The sequence below is a fragment of the Kryptolebias marmoratus genome, linkage group LG22, assembly GCF_001649575.2.
Source record: "Kryptolebias marmoratus isolate JLee-2015 linkage group LG22, ASM164957v2, whole genome shotgun sequence".
Taxonomy (NCBI): Eukaryota; Metazoa; Chordata; class Actinopteri; order Cyprinodontiformes; family Rivulidae; genus Kryptolebias; species Kryptolebias marmoratus.
The window spans coordinates 13,787,216-13,812,189 of NC_051451.1; the positions used below are offsets into that span (position 1 = coordinate 13,787,216).

The 24,974-nt window shown below is 36.9% G+C and overlaps 1 protein-coding gene across 5 annotated transcripts in view; it reads right to left on the minus strand.

Annotated features, from left to right (window-relative positions):
* Positions 1-3,886: 3,886 nt before the first annotated feature.
* Positions 3,887-24,974, minus strand: part of slc8a1b (solute carrier family 8 member 1b) — a 125,711-nt gene continuing 104,623 nt past the window's right edge. For all 5 annotated transcript variants that reach the window (XM_017430388.3, XM_037973421.1, XM_037973423.1 and 2 more), the window contains exons 8-11: positions 15,536-15,721; positions 15,233-15,322; positions 10,638-10,741; positions 3,887-10,513 (exon numbers count right to left, since the gene is read on the minus strand). In XM_017430388.3, coding sequence (XP_017285877.1) covers positions 10,241-10,513; positions 10,638-10,741; positions 15,233-15,322; positions 15,536-15,721 — 653 coding nt within the window. In that variant the 3' untranslated portion in view covers positions 3,887-10,240. The remainder of the gene's footprint in view (positions 10,514-10,637; positions 10,742-15,232; positions 15,323-15,535; positions 15,722-24,974) is intronic.

Here is a 24,974-nt window from a genome sequence, read left to right on the forward strand (position 1 = left end):
ATTGTTAACATATTAAAAGCAAGAGGAAGCAAAGATTAAACCAGAAAATCTGGAAAACTATTAGTAGTTAGAGGGGGTTTAAAACCATTACACAGCTTTATATGTGCTGGCTGATGTGCTGTTTAAATGACATACAACCTATTGGGGCCTATAACACCTAAAACATCTGTCAGAGGTTGACAAATGGAGAGGCAGAACTACAGAACGTTTCATTTTCACACTGGAGCCAATATCACAAATCACACAAGTGACTACAAGACACAAGGTAAAGTAAAGTAAAAGTAAAAAAATACATCAGCTTTCTTTATCCAGAATATACAGTACTTAGCCCTTGTGTAACACTTTTGAAGGTTTCATAACTGAACTTTTGAATAAATAGGCTTTGGTTGAGCATTGACAGCTACAACAAAGGGGAGCGAGCAGTCAAAAGAAAATTGAGGCTAGTCTTGTTGTCACTCAGTAAGTGGTTTTTCATAGTTTGACAGCTAAGACTTTATAACAGTTTCAGCTTATACTCAGCATTCAGAGGCAACCATGCGAGCATATTCAGACATCAACAGTAATTTCCCTTCTTGCCAAATTTTAGAGGGCCAAGACAAGGACACATATAGAAATAAAATGTCACAGTAAAATTAGGTTTACACAGACAAAGAAAAAGGTAAATAATGAAAAGAGCCAAGGCAAATGCCTGTACAACAGCAGCATAGAACAAGCTGCAACAAAGTCCCTTTTGCTGATTCACATACAAATACACATTCTTGAAGCATAAAATCTTCTCACATCAAACGGCCATATATTAGAAACTCCCCCCCCCCCAATGAATTAGAGTGAGAACTTTACCAAAACAGGAAGAGCTTTTAATTGTAATCGGAAGAATCCATCACTGTGCACAAAGAGAATGAGCACAATATATCACAGTGGCAGCAAAGAAAAAAAAAGTCCCAATTCAACCATTAGTCAGCTGTTGTGGGGAAAAGAAAGATTTTAAACTTTCATTCATTCATTTTTTATTACTCGTTGTTCCTATTCAGGGTTGTGGAGAGCTAGTGCCTATCTCTAGCTGTCATTGGGCAAAAGGCACACTGGACAGGTCACTAGTCCATCACAGGGCCACATAGAGACAAAGGAGACAATAGTTCAAGCTCTCACTCACATTTTTTGACAATTTAGAGTCGCCAGTTAACCTAACATGCATGCTTTTGGAATGGGGGAGGATAGTGGAGAGCCACTATCCTGCATGTTTTAGTTGTTTCTCTGCTCTTCAGCAAGACTTCAAGTTCTGCAGAAGCCTGTTAATCACTCAGTCATTCAAATCAGTTGTGTCAAAGCAGAGAAACAAGTAAAATATGCAGGATAGTGAACCTCAAGGACCAGGACTGGACACCACTGACCTAGAAAAACCTACGCATCTATGAGGGGAACATGCAAACACCCTCAGGCCAACTCAATTTGTCAACTAAGCTAAAATCTGTTTTAGCATTTTAGATATATTTTTTGTTGCTGTAGAAACCACTGATTTGAGATTATTATTTTTTTTTTTTGAGAAACCACTAATCTGAGATTAGACAAGCTATATGAATGGCAAGTGTGAGAGAAACAAGCCAGTTTAATGAGTAATTTATGAAAAGTGAAACTGACATTTTGTAATAAGAAATTCTACATGACAAAAGAGACAAAAAGGGGAGAGTCTTATAGCATGAAAAATTTCTCCATCTCAGTAACCACGAAACAGTGAACAAATGCGCTTGATAGCAGAACTTAAAAGAAAAACAGAGCTTCAATGACAAAATAAATTGTCCATAAAAAGTGCATGTAGCTACAGTTGATTGGTTTGGTTTTGGACCTGGCATCTCGATGTCTCATGTTAGACAAGAGGTGGTAGATTCAGTGATATTCGAAAGCTGATGGGTTAAAAATATAAATCTCTGATGCCTCATGTGATTATAAATTCATTTTCAAAATTACTACTCGCATGCTGCCAGAGGAAATTAATCTAGCTAATGACACCATAATGACTTGTGTGCAAAAAAATATTTATATATACGATTTTGCAGTTTAAGGCACATCCGCACTGGTTTCCTCTCTCAGGTCTATTAGCTCCATCTGTCAGCTTCAAATAATTTTTACACTTTTGCTTTTCCTTCCATGTCAAAATTTCACTATGTACAACACGTTTGATCTCTAACAGTTCATAACAAAGTTCTCCATTGTCTTTTTCTCTTAAAGTTTTCAATTTTTACATTCTTACTGTCAAAAATAAAATAAAAAATGTTTTTCATCACAGTGGTATGATCCTTTCTGCAGTGAAACTACCAAGTGTTTCTGAAAAAAAAGCTTGTTAGTTGTAAAGAACTTATTCAGTTCATTTTGTTTACATCTTTCAAAATACAGATGGATTTAATTAGTCTCTTAGTCAGAAATGATTAATTATTTCGCCCTGAATTTTATCCTGACAGACACAAATTGGTGAATGTGTTGGTTGGAGGGAAACGCAGCGGCCAAGCAAACGGAGACAAAGCCTAAAAAACTGAACGACTTAATCAGCACTGATGCAGCTGTCGCTTCCATCTCCAACACAATGACAGAACAAGTCAGATGACAGTCAATGACAAGCAAGGCATTCAGACAAAATGTAATTTTCATTGTCGACAGTCTGAATAAATGCGGAAAAAAAAAGATGTTTGTGTGAACGGGAGGTTGAGTGTAAAAAGAGATGGAGGTTTACACAATAGCTGGCTGCAATTTCAATTTACTTCTATTAAATGAGAATGTAAACTTCAATGGAAATTTGAATAATAATTAGCTTTTAACTTCAAGCATTTTATTACAAACAAGTAAAACCGCTTATTTTGTGAAGACATTCAACAACAAAATGCATTCTGTCCCCCTGTAACAAACTCATTGCCTATACTAACCTTAAGCTTTACCACTTTGTGAATTAAAGGACTTAATTTAAAAATGAAACTTGGTAAAATGAGCCTTAGTTCTCAAACAGGTACATACACCAAAGATCTAAAAGTCAAACGGATCCTCACTAAGCTACCTGGACAAGAACACACACACACACACACACACACACACACACACACACACACAGTTATTTCTACAAACCTTCAGTGGACATTTTTCATGTCAAAAACAACAAAAACAGTCGATTCCCCTTGAAGTAACTAAAGAGTATTTAAAAAAGTCATATCTTTAGATCTATATAGCTACAAATTAAAAACAAAACAAAAAACAATTTGACACTGCTTGCTCAAGGCAGGACTAATGCACTTTCGATGTTCATTACAGTCCTAAGTGTACAAAAACAGAATTTGTCTGAAAGTTAATGCACCGCTGAGCCAACAAAGCACTCACAAGGCCTGATGAAAATCTGTGCTTAAGTGAGACTGTTGTTCCTTAACCTGCTCTTTGAAAGCACACACTGATTAGCTATATGGCTCTATGGTAACAGGAAGTCTTCTTTGCGTAAATGTGATTTAAATATATAAAACGATCATTCCATCATAACTGCTCGTCTTGGACCCTGATCCTAACCACAAGTTTAACTTAAACAAGTTACATATTCATGCTGAAATTCAGATTATATTCTGAGAAATTTGCTTTATGGGAAACAAGTCCCAAAAGAGACTTTGGTATTGACATTTTGAGTTTTACACACACACACACACACATGCAGCAGTACTCCTGCACTGGCTTGAATTCATCCTACAGCTTAACCCCCCCCAACTTTGACCAGTCTATACGTCTCCCCTAACAGGACTTCGGTAATGATGCTGTACTTCCCTTGGTCCCTATTAGAAATACTGGTCACAAGGCCATCAGTAATAATACCAGTAACACACACACTTTAGAAAGAACAGAAGAGAACACACAAGGTCTCTGAAACAGGGTATCCCAAACTTTATTTTACTGGTTTTATCAGAAGTACCATGGAGAGCAGTCACAGTTAGTGGCGACACATACAACGTTCTGCCTACCAGTTGGCGTTTAACAAAAAGAAAACAAACAAACAAAAAAAAAACCTAAATCACAAACATTATGTTACAAACATAAATGTGTTATTGTTCCATTTTTAAAAGACACACCAAATTAATAAAACCCACCCTGTGAGAGCTAAAAGAAGAACAAAAGAGGAGGATCAAAAGAAAGATGGTTGAAAAGGTAAAGGATGCTTTGGAGGAGAGGAGGGATTAGGATCGAAATATAAAAAGAGGGATTTAGCGACCAAGAAAAAAAATAAATAAATAAAAAGACAGACTGTTAAGAATCTGACAGATGGCAACTTAAAAACAGACAAATGATTCGTTGAGACAAAGAATGATGAGGACAAATATATTGTGTGCAACTAGATACGGACGAAGACAACATAATCCGGGCGGACACTAATCGGCACGGAGATACTGCCGAGTCAGCGCTAAAAGCAACCATAGGCTACTCAAAATGACAACGCTATTTTGACTGAAACAAAGTGAAATCACTCACCCATTTAAAGCATCTCTCCAATAGAAAAACTAAACGGCAGAGAAAAATGAGATGGAAGAATTGAGAGAGAAAAGAAAGCATCCCGGGAATTCAAAAGTGAAAAAAATAAAGTGAAAGACAAGGCAGAAAAGAGACAAGTTTGAAAACTTCTCCAAAAAGGCAATATATGTCATTCTTGAGTGTAGTGAGTGTTTCGTTTCCTTTTTAAATAAATATGTAGGATTAATTCTCTATAGTTAGTGTGATGGCCATATAGTCCATCTCACTGGTAACACTGTACATTATATACATAATATTTTCTTTAAAGACAAAATAACCTTTAGATATACATACAGTATTCCTTATCCTCAGTCAGAGAATACAGCCAAGGTATTAAAAGTAGCAAGCAGTGTTTTTTTCCCCATTTTCTTTTTTACAAATAACCCATGCAACTCCCATATAGATTTAAGATACATAACTCCTTTAAGCTCTTTCATTCAATAACAGCAGATATTGCCTTTTTTTAAACACAAAAAAGTAATGTGCAATTACATCAGAACAAAAGGCTTTGCAGCTTGTTTTGAATTAAAAACAAAATGTTAAGCTCTACACACCAAATGTAACTAAACAGAATATAAGTTAAACAAAACAAACAAAAAAAGATTCTGTACAACATTCAAACCTTTTTCTGTCAAGACCATGGGAATGGGATACAATTCTCTATAACTATATACAGACATGTTATCATTCATGCACAGTGTCAACAAGTAGCACATTGACATTCCAAATTATGGAAAACATGGCATAGGGAGACAGAAGGTAAAAGGGGTTCTGGGTGACACATACAGAACAGAAATATTACTGCCTGTTTTAGTTACTTTGGCAGCAGAGGAGATTAAGAAAAATGGGTAGAAAGAGGGGGAATAAGACACAGGGACAGATAAGACACCATAACAATACACATGCTGGGCAGGAGGAGTCCATTTTATCTCACTGACCCAGAAATCAATGTATGGCTGTAACTTCATTTATTATTATTTTTTTTTAAACTTTTTTTATTTTGTCCTCTTTGCATTCCTTTATCTTCAATCTTCTCTTTAATATCCTTTTACATTGTACTTGATAAAATGTTATTTAAAGGTAGAGAATAGCTCTGGTAATGCCCCCCCATCCCTCTTTTTTTTTTTTTTTCTTGCCAGCAGTACATTTTGCTCAGCTTGTACCAGCAGGGATACTTGTCCTTCCATTCCCTCATTTGACAGTCTCGTTTTGCATTTGTTTATTTCTCAGTCTGTCGGACAGACGGTCAATTAAAAGAGCGAACGAGGCAACAAAGACATTTCATCAACTTTTACATTAGAAGTAACATTGTTAATGATTCACAACGGATTCAACACCACTGGATTATTATTTTTCTTTTTACAGGAACATTATTACTGCAAACGAAACCAAAATTTGTTGTTTACATCAGACTCAACTCTGAAGGAAACATCACGGCCATTTCACGTAAGCGACAAGAACCAGTGCAATGCTTCCCCTTCACTTAAAAACCCTGCCCACTTCATTTTAGCCCTCCACCACTGATTAACAAAAGCTCTTGTGTATTCCTTCATCACTTTGAGTGTGTATACGTGTTGCGGTGGTGTGCCTAACTTTAGACTCGCCTGCCCTCAGAAGTCCAAACCAAGACGGGAAGCTAAATTCAAGTGTTGCAATTCTTCGCAAGGTTAAGATGCATCACAGAAGAAAAAGCTTGGCATTTACAATCTTAGCTGGTAAAGCAAGCAAACTTGCTGCTTGCAGCCAATGTTTGATATTACTTAGCTTCCATTCTTGGTTTAAATCTGTGAACAGATTTCACTAATCGGCCAATAGCTTCAGACTACTGTAGTCAAATCCGATACATAGAGGGTGTACAATGGTGCGGCTAAAGGTCTAACCTTAAAAAAAGTTTCTAGTAAAATTGATTTGATGCATACAACTACATTACTGCAAAATTGTATTCCTGCTTACTCTAAAGTTTACTGAAACAACTCAAGTAGCAGACACATTTTAGGTCAATTCAACATAAAGTTGCAAAAGCTGAGATAAGCTATGCCCCGTTAAAGTTTATCAAAATTGATGCGGTTTCCTATTTGTTTTGCTCAAGCTAGCAGAACTTTTTACAGTGTATAAACCCTCAGCTCGATGCCAGTGAAAAGACAAATACAAATTTAAATTGAAAAATTGGAGTTAGGTTAAAACAAGGCTTTTTGTTTTACTTATATTGTTATTAATGACATGAAATTGGTGGGGATTTAGGAAAAACAGAAAACCCTCCTTAGATGTAAGATTGCAAATATTTTTTGATAGAAAGATTTTCTTTGCAAAATGAGTAAACTGCCACACCAAAAGGCATCATATGAAAACGGATAACTTGATATAAAGTCGTACAATATAAATTTGGCAAATGCAATGATAAAAGATTGGAGTTTTATTTTTAACTGTCAAAAGACTAAGTAATATTTATGACTGTTTTCAGAAAGTCATTATTGGATTGATACTGGACCTCTATGTAGTGCCATCTATTAAAGTTTGCATTCTTGTGCAATTATCCATACCTCTGGTTAGTAATTTTAGAAAACTTGAAACATTTAAAATAAACACATCAATCTTCATAATACTTTGAACTTCCCCAAATTATCCGTAAAAAGATTCTGCTCAGGTTTACTTTCACTAGCATTGCTAGCAGTTTGAGACTAGATTACTGCAAAGTTTACAATGTTACACATCTAGTCCAGACAAGTTATTTTACAGATGACAATTAAAATACCATTAATTATACATTAAATAGAAAACACAACATCAGAAGGGAATACAAGCCAATTTAGTTGCATACAGTAGTGCTATAGTACAAGTTTGAGTACGCTGAGATCTTTGTGGTTGTAGCTGAATGAAAAAAAATAACAGTCTAAAGTCTGGACTTCTCACAGTCGAAATAGGATTGAAGATTTACTCTACTTTTTGCTCCTTTTCTGTTAATGCCAATTTGTCTGATGCTTTCATACAATTTTGTCAGTTTGACTTCTCATTAAAGCATGTAGTGCCTAAGGTTTCAACAAGGCTTGATAGTTACTAGACGAAAAAAGGTAAACTTTCAGAGAGCAAATCTAGAGCTTTCACAATCACCAATTGTATTTAGTTCCCAATCATTTTTAGATTGCGACAACTGCAGTCAGGCCCCTACCCTCACCTTACAATCACCGAGTGGTAAAACTCTAGCTCAAATTTCAGCTAAGAGCGATCTGATATTGAATTACCTTGTAGCATTTTGGTATGAGAACAATCCCCCCGTAATATAAAGCAAGATTGAATTTTGTGTTTGAACACACTTTACCCAGGATTTATCACAATATTGTCACAGTAATTGGAATCAAGTTCAGAAAGAATTTAAACAAACTTCCAAAGCATATATTTTGATGCCAGTAGGGCATAATTATGTTAGTGCAAACTTAATAGGACTGATCGTTTTACTTTCCAAGTATGATAAATGACTAAGTTAAAGTCACCTTGTATTAATATAGTTCTGATCTGATAACACTGCTCGATTTGAACTATGAACTGTATTTTATTGGATTTTCTTGGTTATCCACGGCAAAGACCAATAAACTCAGGTTTTGGCACAGGTCTCAAGTTTCCGGGGTTAAGTAAATACACATGATTTAAGAAGTTTAAATAGGACAATATCCCCATCCTTGGCATTTTTTTTTTCAAACCTCTGCGAGCTGGTAAAGCAAAGGTTTTATATTAAAAATATTCAATTCGTATTAGAACATACCCCGACTTGTATTAAGCGGACTTCAGCATAAATTGCAAATACCTTCTCAGCTTTTCCTCTATTTGATGGCTTTTAGGTTTGCTGTTAATGAGAAGTGAAAATGGTTGTTTTTAAAAGTTAACATGAAGGAATGTGAATAGAATGTAATTCTTGACAAAATATGAGCTTGAAGAGAAGAATATTTTTGAACTAAAGTGGCTGGGAAAAGCACAAAATAGATGACTTGTTGGAACAGAGTTTTATGCAATTTATAGACAGTTTTAGTCATAATAGAAAAAACACCCACCAGGAAAAGTAAAAACCCTTATCTGACTGAATAATTTAGCCCAGCAGTGAGAGTTTCACCAATATTTATTAATTTTGTCAACTTGGATTTGTAATTTTAAGGTTTCTTTTGTATCATATGTTAGTTTTTCTTTTGACGCAAGTGCAGCAAAGTTCTATAAACAAAGAAATCTGTGTATGCGGTTTAATATTATAAGCTCCTGATAATTGGCTCCCTAGTGACTAATCTATATCTGTATGCAAGGATTTATAATGGTCGGAGTCTAGAAGTAGTGGTTGTTTGATAAAAAGCCCTTGAGATATTTGGGTAGAAGTGAGTAAGACACCTGGATGTTGGCTGAAACTGTTAAACCAAGCAGTACCCTGGTAAAACAGACAATTAACAGAATGTCAATCAGGTTTTGCAGAAACTGGTATCAACATTTTATACATTTATTAAAGTGTACTGCTGTGATATGATTGGAAAAAAATGATTGTGGTAATTTCAGTGGAAAACCAGTTAAACAAAAAAACCAAACATATGCAAGATGAACTTAGTTTTTAATGCAATGGTTATAATTTATCTAACAGTTTTTAACGGTAGAGTGGCCCGTTTGAATTCGCAAACATGGCCTTATTAAAGGTATAAGCACATTAACTCCCTCCTTCATTTAAATATGATATTAAATCATTTATATCTACAGTTAAAGCAACAAAACAAGTGCCCGTTCAAGAGCGCATGGCATAACTAAGACATTCAGAAGAAAATCAGTGAAGCTCCAATGTACGTTCAGCTTCAAGTATTTACACATCTGACCTCAGCAACGATGACAATTTTGCCACACTGAATGTTCCCCCTCCCATCATACAGTAAGAGTCCTACTCAGCAACTCTACAAGCTGAGAAAGTGAGAGTCAAGAAGACCTCAAATATGAAAGCATTTAGTCTCACGCGGCAACAGCAAAAACAAGAGGCTTTTTTCACAGTATTTCACCATCTTCCCACAGCACACAAGCACAAACACATCGTCACACACCAGCAAACGCAGTTTGTTGTCAGTAAACAGATGTGGCAATGAATCCCATTTCTTCTGATTGTGTTTTCAGTATTGTCAGGTCATGCATGCAGATGACATTTCTGTATCTGGACACAGGAGATGGGTTGCTCCAACTGAAAGAAGTGATTGCTCTTGTTTAAGCACACCTCCAGTTTTTGAGCTCCGACTTCTGCATCATTAATCCAGTCAAAAAAAAAATTGTAGGTTTATTACCATGTATGAGCGTTTACAATTCTAGAGATTTGTAGTATGCAGTTAAAACATGAATTGATTTAAGACAACTTGATGAGTCTGCATTTGTGGTATGAGACAAAAATAACTCGACATCTTTTCCCTTATTAAATTTTCATCTTGAGTAACTTATCTAGCTGCTATAATTCTCATGTTTGGCCTTCCATGCATCTGGTCTTCCTTCCATTTTGTTTTTAGATGCTTTAATGCATCTAAAAGTCCTTCATCTGTACATCCATTTCCATCCATTCATTTGTCATTTAATGTATTGCACAAAGGGGAAGGAGTAATATATCACCAAAACAACCTTATTATCCAAAACCATTCATTATTTCACTTTTTCCCGGTTTCTTCCATCTTGTCGTCGTCCTTTCCCATCCTTCCCTTTGTCATTTCCTATTATCTTAAAAGCCTTGGATGTGGCAATAGGCTTCCAGTGACGAAAAGAGAATGTAGAGGAGCCACAGGCTGACGAACAGCATGGTGGTCAGGGCCTTCGCAGTCCGGGGCCCACCAAGCTCTCCACCAATCTCCGGTCGCCGTCGGTACATCAGAGTGGCAACGCAGATAAAGGCAAATATGGTGAAGAGAGTGACAGAGAAAGCCAGAGTGCCTGGATTGACTTTAAAGTCCTCCCCCTTGCTGTTGTGGTAGATGGCAGCAATGGACCACGCCACCTATCAAGCAACAGTTCATAAAACATGATACAGTGGCGACTTAAAACAAACCTTTACTCAAACAAAATAATTCCTATTATCAAAAGTCAACTACCCAACTGTTAACTGATTGAACTTTACTTACCCCGATACCCAGAAAAACATTGACCGCATTGGAGCCAGTCACGTTGCCAATGGATGCATCTGCATACTGATCTTGGATGGCAGCTACCTTACTGGCAAATGTATCTAGATGGAAAGAGAAATAAAGAAAAAGATCAGATTTGAGCAAACAAAATCTGCACACCACATCTATTTCTATCTGTCTCAATATTGATAATCTTTGTGGGAAAAGGCAAGGTTTCATGTTTTCCACCACTTAAAAAAGCATGTTTGAATCAGGGCAGAGTCAAAATAGGTCATTTTTTTAAGTACTAATTAAAGCACAATAACATATTTGTGTTCAGCTCGTTAGTTATTTAAATGCAGAAACAAAAAGGAAAGAGAACAGTTGAGAAACTGTTTTGTAGTCATGTTGCATTAACTGCATCCAGCACCTCAGTCTGAAATCTTTTCAAACCATCAGAAACTCACCATGCTCTGTAGGACAATGATGCCCCTTTGCTATATTTGGGATCAAAAACTTCAGATCTCTGACATAATAATGCTATTTGTTGGGCAAAGATCCATGCGTTCGCAGTAGTGGTGTGCTCCTGACAGATAACTTTTGATCCACGTCAGCTTGCTATGATTAGATGTTTCATAATAACAGCATTGGAGAGGAGGAAGCTTTCCTCTCCAAAGAGCCTGCTATAGCCCCTCTTCAACATGGCATTTGTGATTTAAATAAGACTGCAGTGACAAAGACATTTTTTTGCATTTTGTTAGGAAAGCTCAAACTAAATGAAAATCCTGCTACAGTATCAATTACAAGGCTGCCGGCATGAAAAGGAATTGGTCCAAGATAAATAATGTACAAGAATAAATCTTAGTTTGCATGCACAAACAATTTTCAGCCTTGTTAATCATTTTGCTGCTTTGTTCTAAAGATTTTCCCTGGCTTCGTTTTCATAACTCAAAAAAGGGACATTCTTTGAGTGCAATGTGAGGAGACAAAAATCAAGTAAAAGCAATGAGGTGAAGAATCAAAACAAGTAAACTTTTTATGGGAGAGGCAGCCATATGAGCTTTAGGAAAAGAGGATGGCACAAAAAAATGTCCAAAGAGATTGCAAAGAAGGCAACAAAGCGATGATGGTTGAGAGAATGCACCAATGAAGAGATCCAAATCTCCCTCAAACCAGTATCAATGGGTTGCAACTGTTGGAAATTAGTTGACAAATGGCATTTGCAAGGGATTCTCTAAAATGTCTCAAAACATTTGCATATCTTCTTAATTTCCTCAAGTGAGTTGCAGATGCTAACAGTCTTGCCGCTGGAGTTGAACATGGTTCAAAAAAATGTGACAAACTTTCTCTGAAATTGAGCTGGGATGCCTACGACAACTCTATTTTCAAACCTTTTTCTATTCAGTTTCTGTAATTTCTTAAATGCTAGAGCTGTATTTTGACACCTGGACTTCTGATGAAAAACATCCAGGACTCGGTCCTGAATGCCCAGGTCGAGAAACCATGTGGATAATAATCTTAAAAAAAAAAAAAAAAGTCTTTGCCAGTTTTTTCGAAAGGTGTACTTTAGTAGATTAAAATCATAAAAGATGGAGGAAGCTGCCATGGTGGGTACAAGGCAGGCTAAGGTGACTATGATTTGGGTGGAAATGGGCAACAAAATAATGTGCATAGCCTAGAATACAGTTTTGGAAGGTGTGCACATAAAAATAGGCTATGATTTTCAAAAAATGATTGCTCAAAATGCAGCTGCACTGCTGGTAGCAAATAGAATACAGTGTGAGAGAAATGGAAGATTCACCCGTTTTTTTATTTTTTCCTGCAATTTTGAGACACTAGAGACTAGTATCCAACAGTTGCAACCCTGTGAGATACTAGCCTTAATCATTTCAGAACCATCCTGCTAGGCTTATCCGTGTGTGTGTTTGTGTCAGGGCTTTGCTGTTCTGTAGGCCTTCGTTTCTATGAGTTTCAGTATAAAGTGCTCACACATACACTGTATCTGTGTTTGTGAACAGCACCACCTGGGTCTAATCTGATGCCATGCCTCTACCAGCTGGCAAAGGCTGGCACGTCTGAGCTTCAGTTGCTCTTTGAGTGCTTGTGAGCCTGATTGAGTGGGAGTGTGTGTGGGAGCCTGCATGTTCAGCAGCGGCCGGCGTGTTTGTGTGAAATAGGTTCTATTTTGCAGCTCCTTCTGTGACAGTACATCTCCCCAGAGAGCTTCCTGCCCTTTTCCTCAACCTCACAATCACCCAGTGCCAACATCTTCCCTCACGACCCCCTCCGCCTGTTTTCTCCTGCTCCTCTTTTCCCCCATGGCCTCCTGAAATGAAATGGAAGGATGCACAGGGGAGTATTTATGTGCTCAATCTGATCAGTTGTCTGGCTTGTGCATTATTTTTGTGCTTTTCTCCTTGTAATTTGATGATCATTGTCAAATTGAATAACATTTTCTTAAAATGCCACCCAAAGTTGTAATAAATTAAGTACCAATGCTTTGCTGTATAGTTCAGACATGAATTCCACAGCATCTACTTCCTGTGCAAAATATTTAAAATATTAGGAGCGTTTTTTTTACATCTAAAAGTTTTGTTATTGACATAAAATCATAGTCTACTTTAAATATACTGTAGTCAAAAACTGAAAATATCAAGCTTTAGCCAAATCTTAATGTACAAACAGTATCTGTCACTACTTTTAACAGCTTCTTTTATGGCATTTTCTGCAGCTCTGTGAGCATGTGTGTTAGCTGAGCTAACTGTAAACAAGGTTAATCATCTTGGAACCATAGCACAGGATGGGTTTTATTAACTGTAATAGCCACAGAACTGGAGCTTGGTTTTTTTGTGTGAGGGTGTGTGTGTATATGTATGTGCGTTACAGAGCCCAGGGAGATTCTGCTAATAAGGCTGAGAGGCTGAGGGAGGCTGAAGCACTTTTGTTTCCATTTCGCAGCTTCACAAACTGTGTACATCTGTGTGCAGTCTGGTTTTTTTTTCCAAGCAGATGCATGCAGTGTAGATTTACAATGTAAATGCAGCTGTTGGCAGGTGGGTATCTTTATGTGTGCGCACATGTATGTTAAATACTAAGTTCATCCCCAAGGTCTGTAAACGGGAAAACAATCTGACAAACATCTGAGCCTGACATGATAAATGGATTTATGCTAATAATATGGTGCTCACATTATATCAGTTTGTGTGTGTGTTTTAGGTATGCAAAAGTCTCAGAACAGTTGCAGATATGCAAGCCTCTGTCCTGCTTTGCCCCTTTGCTGTTTAGAAACATGGTTTAAGTTTCATATCCAGAATTTTATCATATTGGGTTGGTCATGGTAAAAAACATATGTTTATTTTTATCACTTCCTGACAAAATTATGTAATATGATCGCTTGGGTCTGTGTGTGTGTGCATGCACAAGTGAACATGTGCGTCCTCATTTGTCCGTTACCAAAGTAACCTTCGTACCACAGGATAGACTTTGATGAATTGCAAAGTTATTATTTTATAAACATCTACAATTAATTAATATTTGGTGTTATTCCAAGTCAAGGTGGCCGCCACAGCCAACTAACCTGAGTAAACAAATGCTATAATTCAGTCATCTGTACAGAAACTGAACAAAACCTTGGTGTGATAGTAGCTAAGAGTCAACCCCGTGATATACTTTGTGTGCTAACAGGTTGAGTGAACTCTGCTTAAAACTCTGGCATTAACTGTTGAAGTCAACCCTGTTAGTTAGCAAAATAGTTCATGAACCACTGGACAAATTTTAATGAAACTCTCCAAAGACAATTATTGGGTGTGTATCTTTAACTAATTAACTACTGGAGTTAACCTGATTCAAGATGGCTGCCACAGCTAATCAACTTTAGAAAACAAAATAGCTATAAACCAGCCAATTTTACAAATACTGAACTAAAATTTAGGGTGGTAGTAGTTGAGAGATGCCCCAAGAATAAAAATTTCTAAAAATCACATCTGACCTGGAGTGATGTAGCTAATCAGCATCATAGATTCATTATAGTAGTGCTAAATTCAGCAGGAATGAGAGGAATTTCTGAGGAATCTAGTTTATTTTTCAGTGATTGTTGTAGATATTTGTCCTTGAAGCTTGTTCCTAATCATGACGACTAACTACAACCTTGAGCAACAAAGTCTCTACCGGTGCTGCCTCTACAAAGCTTAATGGAATAAGAGGATAATTAATACATCTTCTTAGCAGCTTTTCAAAGAAAAAAAAAAAAAGCTTCAGATTTTTCTTGCTCATGAATTAAAATTCAACTGTTGGAGGTAAAAAGGCCTAATGATTCAGATGTTGGTTTGAATTTGCATAATTTATTTGAAACTTTAGTTTTGCTGTGTTTATCAGAACCAAGCTGTCCTACCTACCTGCTGTAGTTGTCACCAACCCAAGCAAGTAGCTGCAATTTTTTTTTGCCTGTATGCAAGGGTAAAAGATCCACAACCCACTAACTAGCCAATTCTGAGCTGAAAGTTATGGAAAAGTCAAATACACATTCTGAAATCTTTAAAAAACAGCATTGAATTGTTCTTTGACCACAGGAACATATACATAAATATTCAATGCATGTATTTACAAATTCTCACCTGGCACAGAAGTTCCCAGTGCAACAAAGACAACTGCTGTGACGGAGTCTTTCAGGCCCACTGTGCAGCCAAAGTGAGAAGCCAGATCCCCTGTAATTTAAAGTAATAAAAAAAAAAACAATCTCCATCACAGTACTGTAAATCAAAGTTTCATAAAATACTGAACATTTTTGCACACACAGAAAAAAAACCCACTCACTCATTGCATTGAAAGTGATTTTTTTTTTTTTTTTTTTTACTGAAACAAATTATAAATCTTGTTTTAATATTGTATCACTTTTGGTGAAATTTGAAGTCCCTCACCAATGAAGGCAGTGAGGAGTCCGATCATACAGATGGAGACAACGAAGCAGGCCCAGCCGCTCCAGTACTCAGTGGGTGGGACGAAGGCGAACAGAACCTTCCAGAAGACCGTGAGGAAGTGCATGACGTAGTCAAAGCATGAGGGCAGTTTCTCCTCACCGCACTCGTCGTCGTCGTCATCTTCGCCTGGGAAGAAGGAGGAAAGTAGCTGAAAGTTAACACCTTTTCTGTGAGTAAAACTCAAATCATACAGAGACAAAACTCAACATTTACATGGGGAAAATGTCTACCTTTGAAACCCATAAATGCTCTACATTAGTGGCAGCATATTGCTGTAGTATAACTATGTCCTTCTATATTTGATTGTGTTTTTCATTTCTAGTTTTATTTTGTTTTGCGGATTTGTTTGTGTTACTTTCACTTTATTCAAAACAAAATGTTGACAGATATTAGGACAGTGAAATATGATTCAGAGAGACAGATTAAAAAAAAAAAATCTGACAAACAATTTTGGACCCAACCATCCAACAGGTCTGTGTGATACCTGTATCCAATTCAAATCACTGCCTCCAGACATGAACTACAGTCATCCTCGGTGGTTCTGAGTGCGAATAGATTGATTAAACGTGGGAGCAGCTGAAACATAAAATTCAAATCACTTTTCCTGCTCAATAAAAAGGCACACACACAGCCCTCCATGATGTTCCGCTCCATTTACAAAGGACTCGAATAAATAAACGAGACTTCCTGCTGCTTTAGTGAATCACCCTGACGGGGTGAATCCCAGGGTGCGCCATCATCTCCCATTGATTTCACCCGTGCCATTCACTCCACGTTTGAGAATAAATTCAAAAAGCTGGCTGCATTTAAATTCTTTAAACAACCAACTAGACCAAACACAAACATTCATGCATATAACTACGTGTAGTCATATGTCCTGTCCCTTCCTTCACAATAAAAGCTCTTCACACTCCATAAGATTTTAGTACACAACTGAATTTTTAATTATTATTTTTTTTAAAGTCTTGGTTGACCTTAATAAGTGGGCTTTTATTTCACATGCACTAATACTTTTGTTTTATTTGATGTCTATTAATAAATAATTTATTGGGTATTCTACATAGCTTGTTCAACACTTTGATCAACTGAAAATATAGTAATAGTATTTTATGTCTATAGAAATAACCACCCACAGCTATGAAAGGCTGGTGATGATGTAATGGCCTCTGTCAGCAAAATATCTCATTAACCACTGGACAGATTTTCATGAAACTCAGACTGTAATCTTTGGATGTAGGTCTACAACTGATTAACTCCTGGAGGCAACTCGATTCAAGATGACTGTCACAGCTAATGCACCTTGGTAAAGATAAAAAGGGCTACAACTCAGCTCATTTTACAGATATTGAGCTAAAATTTGTTGTAGCAATAGTTGAAAGTCATTCCCGACACATACTTTGAGAGCTTACAGATTGCTCAACATCTGTTTAAAACTTTGAAATGCGAGGTGGTGGGTGATATGCACTACTTCAAGGAGCAACACTTCATTAAAAGAAGCAAAGCAAAAAGTTTGTGTCATTTCTGAGTAGAAATTCAAAGAAAGGATTTAAGTAAAAATCTGAGGTAACTTGCTCAGTGTAGCTCCTTAGCAAATACATTGGTACAATCCAGCACACAAATACCACTTACTTTGTAACACATAAGAGGTCAAGTAATCTATACATGTGTTGCAACAAAACAGAGGATTTTACAAAGACGTTTCATCATTTGATTAACGCCAGTTGTTTTTAAAATAAAATTTGGAGCCAGTCATTGATGATAACTTTGGAGCACACTTGAATAGGCTTTTAATTTAGATAAGCTATAAAACAGCCTGGTATTCAAGTTTCTGTACATGCTGAAAGCAGGATTGAGTTGATTACCAAAATATAAGTAAAATCCCATTTAAAAGTAGCTTTATGTGTTTGTAAAGGTGCCGCAAACTGTTCAAGGAAATTAAAAATAAATATTCATATCATCAACTATACATGAATAGCAAAAGGTGAGGGTAAAAAGCAATCAAAAGTTTGGAACAAACAGACATGCTTGTCAATGGATAATAAAACAAGCCTTCCCATCCGAGTTATGTCACGTTTTGTCAGCTGTTGTTCTTGCCCACACATCCATCATGGATGAATGAAGCCATTTTTCTGTCATTTACTTCACACTTTGTGTCTTTTTGTAACCGAATTGATTGTTACTTTTCATTTTCTTTACTTGTATAAATCGATTGTAAGGATGAGTGCTGAAGAAACAATTTTAGACTCTACCAACACCAACAAGGCGAGACTTTCTGCTTTGTGTGCACTTCTAATCCACATTCAAATGAAGTTTTGTGTGAGAAACATTGACATTTTTACAAACGTGGGTTTTGGCATTTCCATACCCGACTACAAAGATTTTGGGGAAAATGATGATGTTGCAGCCTACTTTGGGCTTTTTACCTTGTGCATTGAACAAATACAAGAAACAACCTCATTGATGATGCCATTTCAACCTTTATTTCAATATCTGGCTAATTCTATCTTGACCTTGTTGTTATCACACTTTAACAGTGTGTTGATAATTAAAATATTATTAACTGGAAATGAAAAACAATGTTGGGGTGGGGAGAAAAGTCAAATTCACATCCTTTTTTACCCTGTAGATTTCCAAATTGACCTGCTGGCTTCGTCATAAATTAGGCCCATTCCTGTTGTGTAATTTGTTTCACATTATGTGAAAATGGAAAAGCTGTTTGTAAAATGTGGTAATAAGATGAGACAGAAGCAGATGAACTGAACGCCCTGTTAGGAGGTCCGCCTGAACCAGCTGCTGAGATCTGCCAAACTGACACCTATTGATTACATAATTACGCATGGACCGCATGGGCAAGCACGCAGCACATCTTGATCAATCATGTTAAAGACATTACTGATGGCAATGCTGGTGCACCACATGAGTCAGTGTTAAAACAATGATGACACCAAGTTGCTTTTAATAAACTTATTTTATGATTAGGAGAATAATAAATTGATTCTGGGTTTTTTTTTGGTGGCAGGGTATGACTCTCTCTAAATCCTAAACTATTTACTGGGATTCTGGATGAATGAGTGTATATATACACATTTACCTTTTTCCATCTCACCCCATTGTGTCTGCTGTACCATTGACTTTTGTTTGCCTTCATTTTTTTAATGCTTTCCTTGTAACTCCTGTTTCTACATTTCTGTCTCAGTTCTCTTCTCAGTTTTCAGTCTTGGCCACATTATGCTGATTTAGCCATTATATAATTCAACATGTGTTAGTTTCTCATCTCATCCTTTATCCCTCTGCAACCTTCTGTTAAACGCTACGGCCAATATCTTCCCACCATTCTATTTATTGTGGTGAATTTTACATATACAGTTGCAACTTAATGATTAGCTTTTGCAAAGGAGTTCATCTTTTTTTGTGGTTTTAAACTGCATACAACGATTCATAACTCCAACTACAGAACTAGTCAAACTTGGTGAAAATGATTTGACATTAAAAATAACCAAAGCAATGAGGGATTAGCATCAAATTTCATTCTCCTAGGCACACAGAAATATCTCCACCACATATATTGCTCTCTTTCTTGCCTTACAGAGGTGGTAGATTGCTCTTATCTCTTACAGCTCACAGAGCCTGTCCAAAGGCTGCGTTCTCACATGTCTGACAGATGATGAACTGCAGCTTCTTTCTTCAGGCTGCTAGTCAAGCGAGGTGTGTGTCCGTGAGTAATGTCTGTATGTAGCGTGCTCTGCTTTAAGCGATACAGCCTGTGCTCAGGAGATTTGTAAGAATCCTTCATGGCACCGTGTGTTTACACAAGGCTCACATCCAGGCTCACACACACAAGTGGCGTCAGGGTTTGAAACTGATGTGGCCAAACAAGCTTCTGTGCAGAAAACCCCTCAAGCTGCTCAAAAATGACCTTTCAATCACACCCCACTACTGGAGGCAAAAGAGAGACTCGGGATAACTCGATTCAGGCTTCATACATCTCTGCAACCCGAGTTCTGCCATCAAAACGACATGGCGGACTTTTAGAAGCAGGACATCAATGCAAGACCAAACAATTGTCACGCAAAAGCGTGAGATTGGAATCCCAAACAGAGTTAGGCTGATAACACACCCAGCGCACTGCAGTAGAAATCCCTCACCCTGTGAGGAAAGACAGCCCGTCATCCGTCCATTCATCTAATGTAGCCCCCCCCCGCCCACATTTTGTGCCTCTCATTAATGCTCCTTCAACTTTGAAGATTTCAGTGGAACGGCAGAAATAAGTCACTTTCATTGTTAAAAATAAACAGCAATCACATTTTGACAGGCCCTTTGGTCTTTTACCCGTCCTCAGAATTTCTGAAGACATGGCCACAAACTTCAAAGTCTGCTGTCAATTAAAAAATAAAATAAAAAAATTATTTATTGAGCAAACAAACATCTTTTCTTAATCTGAGCCACTTTTTTTAACTGTACTACAGTGTGACAAGCCCTGTGACTAATTATGTGTGTGGTGTGTCTGCCAGATTTGACATCAATACGTTCATATTTATATTCATGTACCACTGGTCCTGTCTGCCATAGGCACACACACACACACAGTTAAGTTTGCAGACTGTAGTCAGAGAGATTTCAGACAACTTCTCTCTAAAATTTATCCAAATAATTCAGGTCTGAAAACCACATTCATTAAAAAAATGAGTCCAAATCTTTATTTCAAAAATGTACTCTAGTATATTAAAGTCATAGAAGTGGAAGTGGCTGCCAAGATTGGCGCAAGATTGGTGGGCGTGCTGTGAGTAGAGGTGGTCAACAAAATAATGTGCACGGCCTAGAACAATTTGCAAACTGTGCATGCAAAAAAATAAAAAATAAATAATTGTGCGCACAACTTGCTGGCCACTTATTCACAAATGCAAAAATCAGTAAGACTGCAATTGTGAAGTCACTTATTGTCTTGCAATATTCTTGCAAATTTAAAGTCACTCTCAGATCCTGAACAGCTGCAGTCCAGTGAGATGCTACTTTAACAGCTAGTCCAAGTCACGCTAGTACAAAAATGAACTGCTGCAGTCCTTAAACAACTCCAGTCTCAGCAGATCTGGTTTGTGCAAACTACTTTATAAATCTTTACATTGGCATCTGATTCACATTACAGTTATGTACTCAGAATTTTGCATTTATTTGCAAATGCAAATAGGAGCAGCTGCAACTACCTGGAGCACTTCCAGTGGAGCCCGGGGCACATCAGGCAACAATATCCTAATATTTCTGCAGGCACAACAGTGTAATGCAAAACTGATAGAGGTGCAAAAGTTCATAAAATAGCGTTTACATGAACTGCTATGGAAATTTTAAGATTGGAGTTGTTTGAAGATGACAGCAACCCATCTTAGCACCTTTTGAATTAGCTGTAGGCTCATCAGTATAGTCAAAATGACTTTCTCCAAACTGATGCTGTTAAAAAAGCTACATACAACAAGATTTGTTCACATCTTTCGACAGAACTCAGCTTTAATAAATCTGAAATTACAATATAATTTTAAAGCTCAGTCAGTGCTTTGAGCTGTTATCCAACAGTCTATAACTATGAATTTGTCCTTTATTTTATCTTTGAAAAACAGTTTTTCAAAAAACAAAATTAGCTAATAGTGAGTCACCCTGCCATCATTTGACATCTATAATTTGCAAATTACAGGTAGTGCACAGACAATACATGTAGGTCTTGAAAAGAAAAAAAAGTTGGCATTTAGTTTTAAAAACACTTTGAAATAATGTAAAAGTCCATTTCCTCATACTGTTCGAATTTCTGTTTTTATATTTATCATCTTAATTTGTAAGGATCCGCCAGTGAATATGGCTTCAGAGTCCCTTTCTCTCTCTTTTTTATTTATACATTTCTCTTTTCTCCTGAATGCCACATTACCTACATTTCTCTTGGGTGCAGAAAGACAAACATTCCCATAAAAAGACAGCTACAGAGTGGACTAGGGGACTGAACTGCACAGAGTGGATTTAGTAATTAGAGGCCAGTGAAGTGTGGACTGGATGGACATCAATCCTGGACCGTCTTTCAATGTTTCTCTATTTTGTCCTTACAGTCCCTCCTTCAACCTTGATTCCCTTTCCATTGATTTTTTTTTTCACCCCATCATGTTATCCTGTTAGTGCGTGTGCACCTCAGTTAGTCTCATTTATGGTCTTTATGAGAAAAAAAAATCTAATCTTGTTTCAAATATCCAAACATGGACCATTAGTAAATTTGAATTGAAATTTGAAATTATTATGGTGGCTAAAGCTGAATAGCTAATGTAGGGTCAGTTTTATAAGTGAGTGAAGGTTGTTGCTTTGACACAAACACCTGTTCACAACCAGTTTCTCAAAAAAAAACCCAACATTTTTCTCCTTAACTGCATTAGGTTTTTTTAACCTTCAATACAATGTTAATGTGCAGGCATATTTTATCTTTAAATAAGAGCAGATTTTAAAGAGCAAACTATTGTTTTCATAATTATATTGCTTTTCCTTGAAACTATCACTTTGTGAATTGCTATATCTTTGCTGGCTTATCTCAGTAACAGTTTCCGTTACCCACAAAACTGGTCTAAACAAACATCAGCACGCTGACATTTCAGGGGACTTTGAAGACTCACCGAATCCAGGTTTCTTACTTTGAGATAAAGATACCTTAAGCATTTTGTGTACACGTGAGTTGATGCAGGTGCTAAAATGATGATGTGACCTAACGGTTAGGTCTTAGTGGACTTTAAACATTTTCATAGCTAATATCGTAACAAAAACACAAATCTGCAATCTTCCTTAGAGTTATGGCCAAAATAAAAGCACAAGATTTAAATCTTTTTAGGCTTGAGGATGAGAGAGAATAAACTGTTAATGCCTCTGGTAAAGATAAAAGCGTGTTAGAATTTTCTTTAAAGTGCCTAATCTTCATTTCAATCTAAGATCTGTGAGAAGTAATAAGAAAAAGTACGGAAGGATAATAGGGGAGAGAGAAAATAAGAAAAGGGGAAATAAAAGATTAGATAATGCTTATCTGTATTTGTATTAAATCCACCACAGTATCGGTGACATCTGCTCTGAACCGATTAAAACTCTTGAAGCAGCAACGTGTATCTGAAGCGATGATCCACCAAGGTTACATCATTTTACATTTAGGCTTGTTATGCAAGAGTGTGTGACATGTGAGTGTGCAAGGACTGACTTTCTTTTAAATGAAGGAAGTCCTAACTCTCAACAATTTAAGCTGTTACCATTACTTGTTTCATAAAACCTAAGAGTTCAGGTTTTAAATTTTCAAAGATTACAAGAACGAACATTAAAACCATAAAACCCTTGTATTGGTAAAGAAAGGTTCTGGTGAATGATCTGTACATGCTGAATGCTGATGGACACATGTAGCAATGGTGAGAATATAGGGTAAAATCCGGATCATAATCTGGATCACCACTAAAATTTGATTCATTGTTTTTTGGGACAACCCCAACATTTCCTGAAAATTTCATCCAAATCCGTTCATTAGCTTTTCCTGATCTTTGCTAACAGACAAACAATCCAACGACACAACCGAAAACACAGCTTCCTTTGCACACGTAACATAAGGGTCACATGTAGGAGCAGAGACAAGTTTTTAACAAAGAGGTTACCTGGGACCTTGACCTTTGACCCATGAACCTTGAAATCAACAGGCGTCATCTTTGACCCATGAAGTGTCCAGTTGTGCATTTTGACATTCCTACATCACATTGTTGCATAGTTGGAGGACTAGGCCAACTGTGATGGTGACCATTTTTGACCCCATGACCTTGAAATCAACTGTGATCACCCTTGATGTATGAGGTGTTAAACCGTGCAGTTGAATTTTCCTGTGTTTCCTGTGCTATGGTTGCATAGTTGAAGCACAAGGTCATCTGTGACCTTGTGCACTTAAACATTAATCAATCGTTCCTTGTACCATGTTTGACATTTCCTGAAAATCTGTTCATAACTTTTTGTGTAATCTGGCAGGCAGGCAGGCACATGCTATCGAAAACATAACCTTGGCAGAGGTAAAAAGTAATAAAACCAGAATTGTTTTTATTTTGCATCCCAGGAAAGTAGTCAGTGTAAGCTTCTGTTTAAATAAGATAGGCGATTTGCAAATCACCATGTTCTCTTGAGCATTCTAGTATTGTCTGTTATTACTGTGGTTATCACCCTGTGGTGGTTTGATTGTATTAAGAAGTTTGGTGCAATGTGTCACAAAGCAGCTGTAATAATTACAGGCACAGCATGTGTTGCGGTGCTGCCCAGAGTTTTCTGATTGTGTGAGGCATGCTTGTCACACTTGTTAATCTCATTGTAGTAGAAAAAAAAAAAAAAGGAAGAAATTTGTTTTTAAAGCTTGTTTCTTGTATCTCACATTTGGTGCATTTGCTGTTGAATTAAAATCAATTTCATTTTATAATGTACAGTACATGTTAGCCCACTCACCCACTGCCAGCGTCAGAGATAAAGTAGTATATTTTCCCACTCACTGACTCCAAGTTCAAATAAAAGTGGCTTTTGATACAGCAGCATCACATAAGCTGTAGGTCAATGTCTGGGATAATGAGGTCTTTGAATCTTATTCCATAAAGAGAAAGTTCCTACTTCGTTTACTCATTTACTTTCACCCTGTTGCACTCTCATGCTGAGCTGAGTGAAAGTCTTTGAAATGATTTAATTTAGCTGATTCTTCTTGTTTTGTTTTCCTGTTTTTACACCTAATTTATTGTTTCTTCCGACTGTCTTTGCCTTTCAGTGACAACAGATATTTCTTCTAATGGGAAGCAAAACGTCTTCAAGAATGAAAAAAGTCAAGCTGTCTTTGATTTAGTTGGGACTTTCCCAGATGGCTGAGAATCTACACCAGCATATCTTTTACAGAGTTGGAAAATTGTTTAGTGTTTTGTTACAAGTTCAGAAGATTAAGTGTTTGGTTTGTCTTCTTGAGCTCTACCTCTCTATACTCCCCCCCCCCCCCCNTTCCCTTTAACCTTTTATGCATTTTCTCAAACATTTATATCCCATCAAATCATTAATTCATCTCTCAATCCACTGAGATATGTAGAGGTGACAAAGCTGGCCTTTATGTCAAAGCTACTCCCCCCACCCCCTAATACCTCCATTCAGGATTCATATTTTATACATGAGTAATTATTTCTGACTTTCCTGTCAGGTAAAATGTGTGTTTTAAAGAAGAATTTACTGAAATAATTTAAAGCATCTTTAGTGAAACACACAATGATTAAGGCTTAGGTTGCAGTCTGACCAGAAAAAAGAACAGCTCAACTAGACTGAAACGTACATAAACCCATAACCACAACTCAGCATTCATATGATCATTAGTTGCATG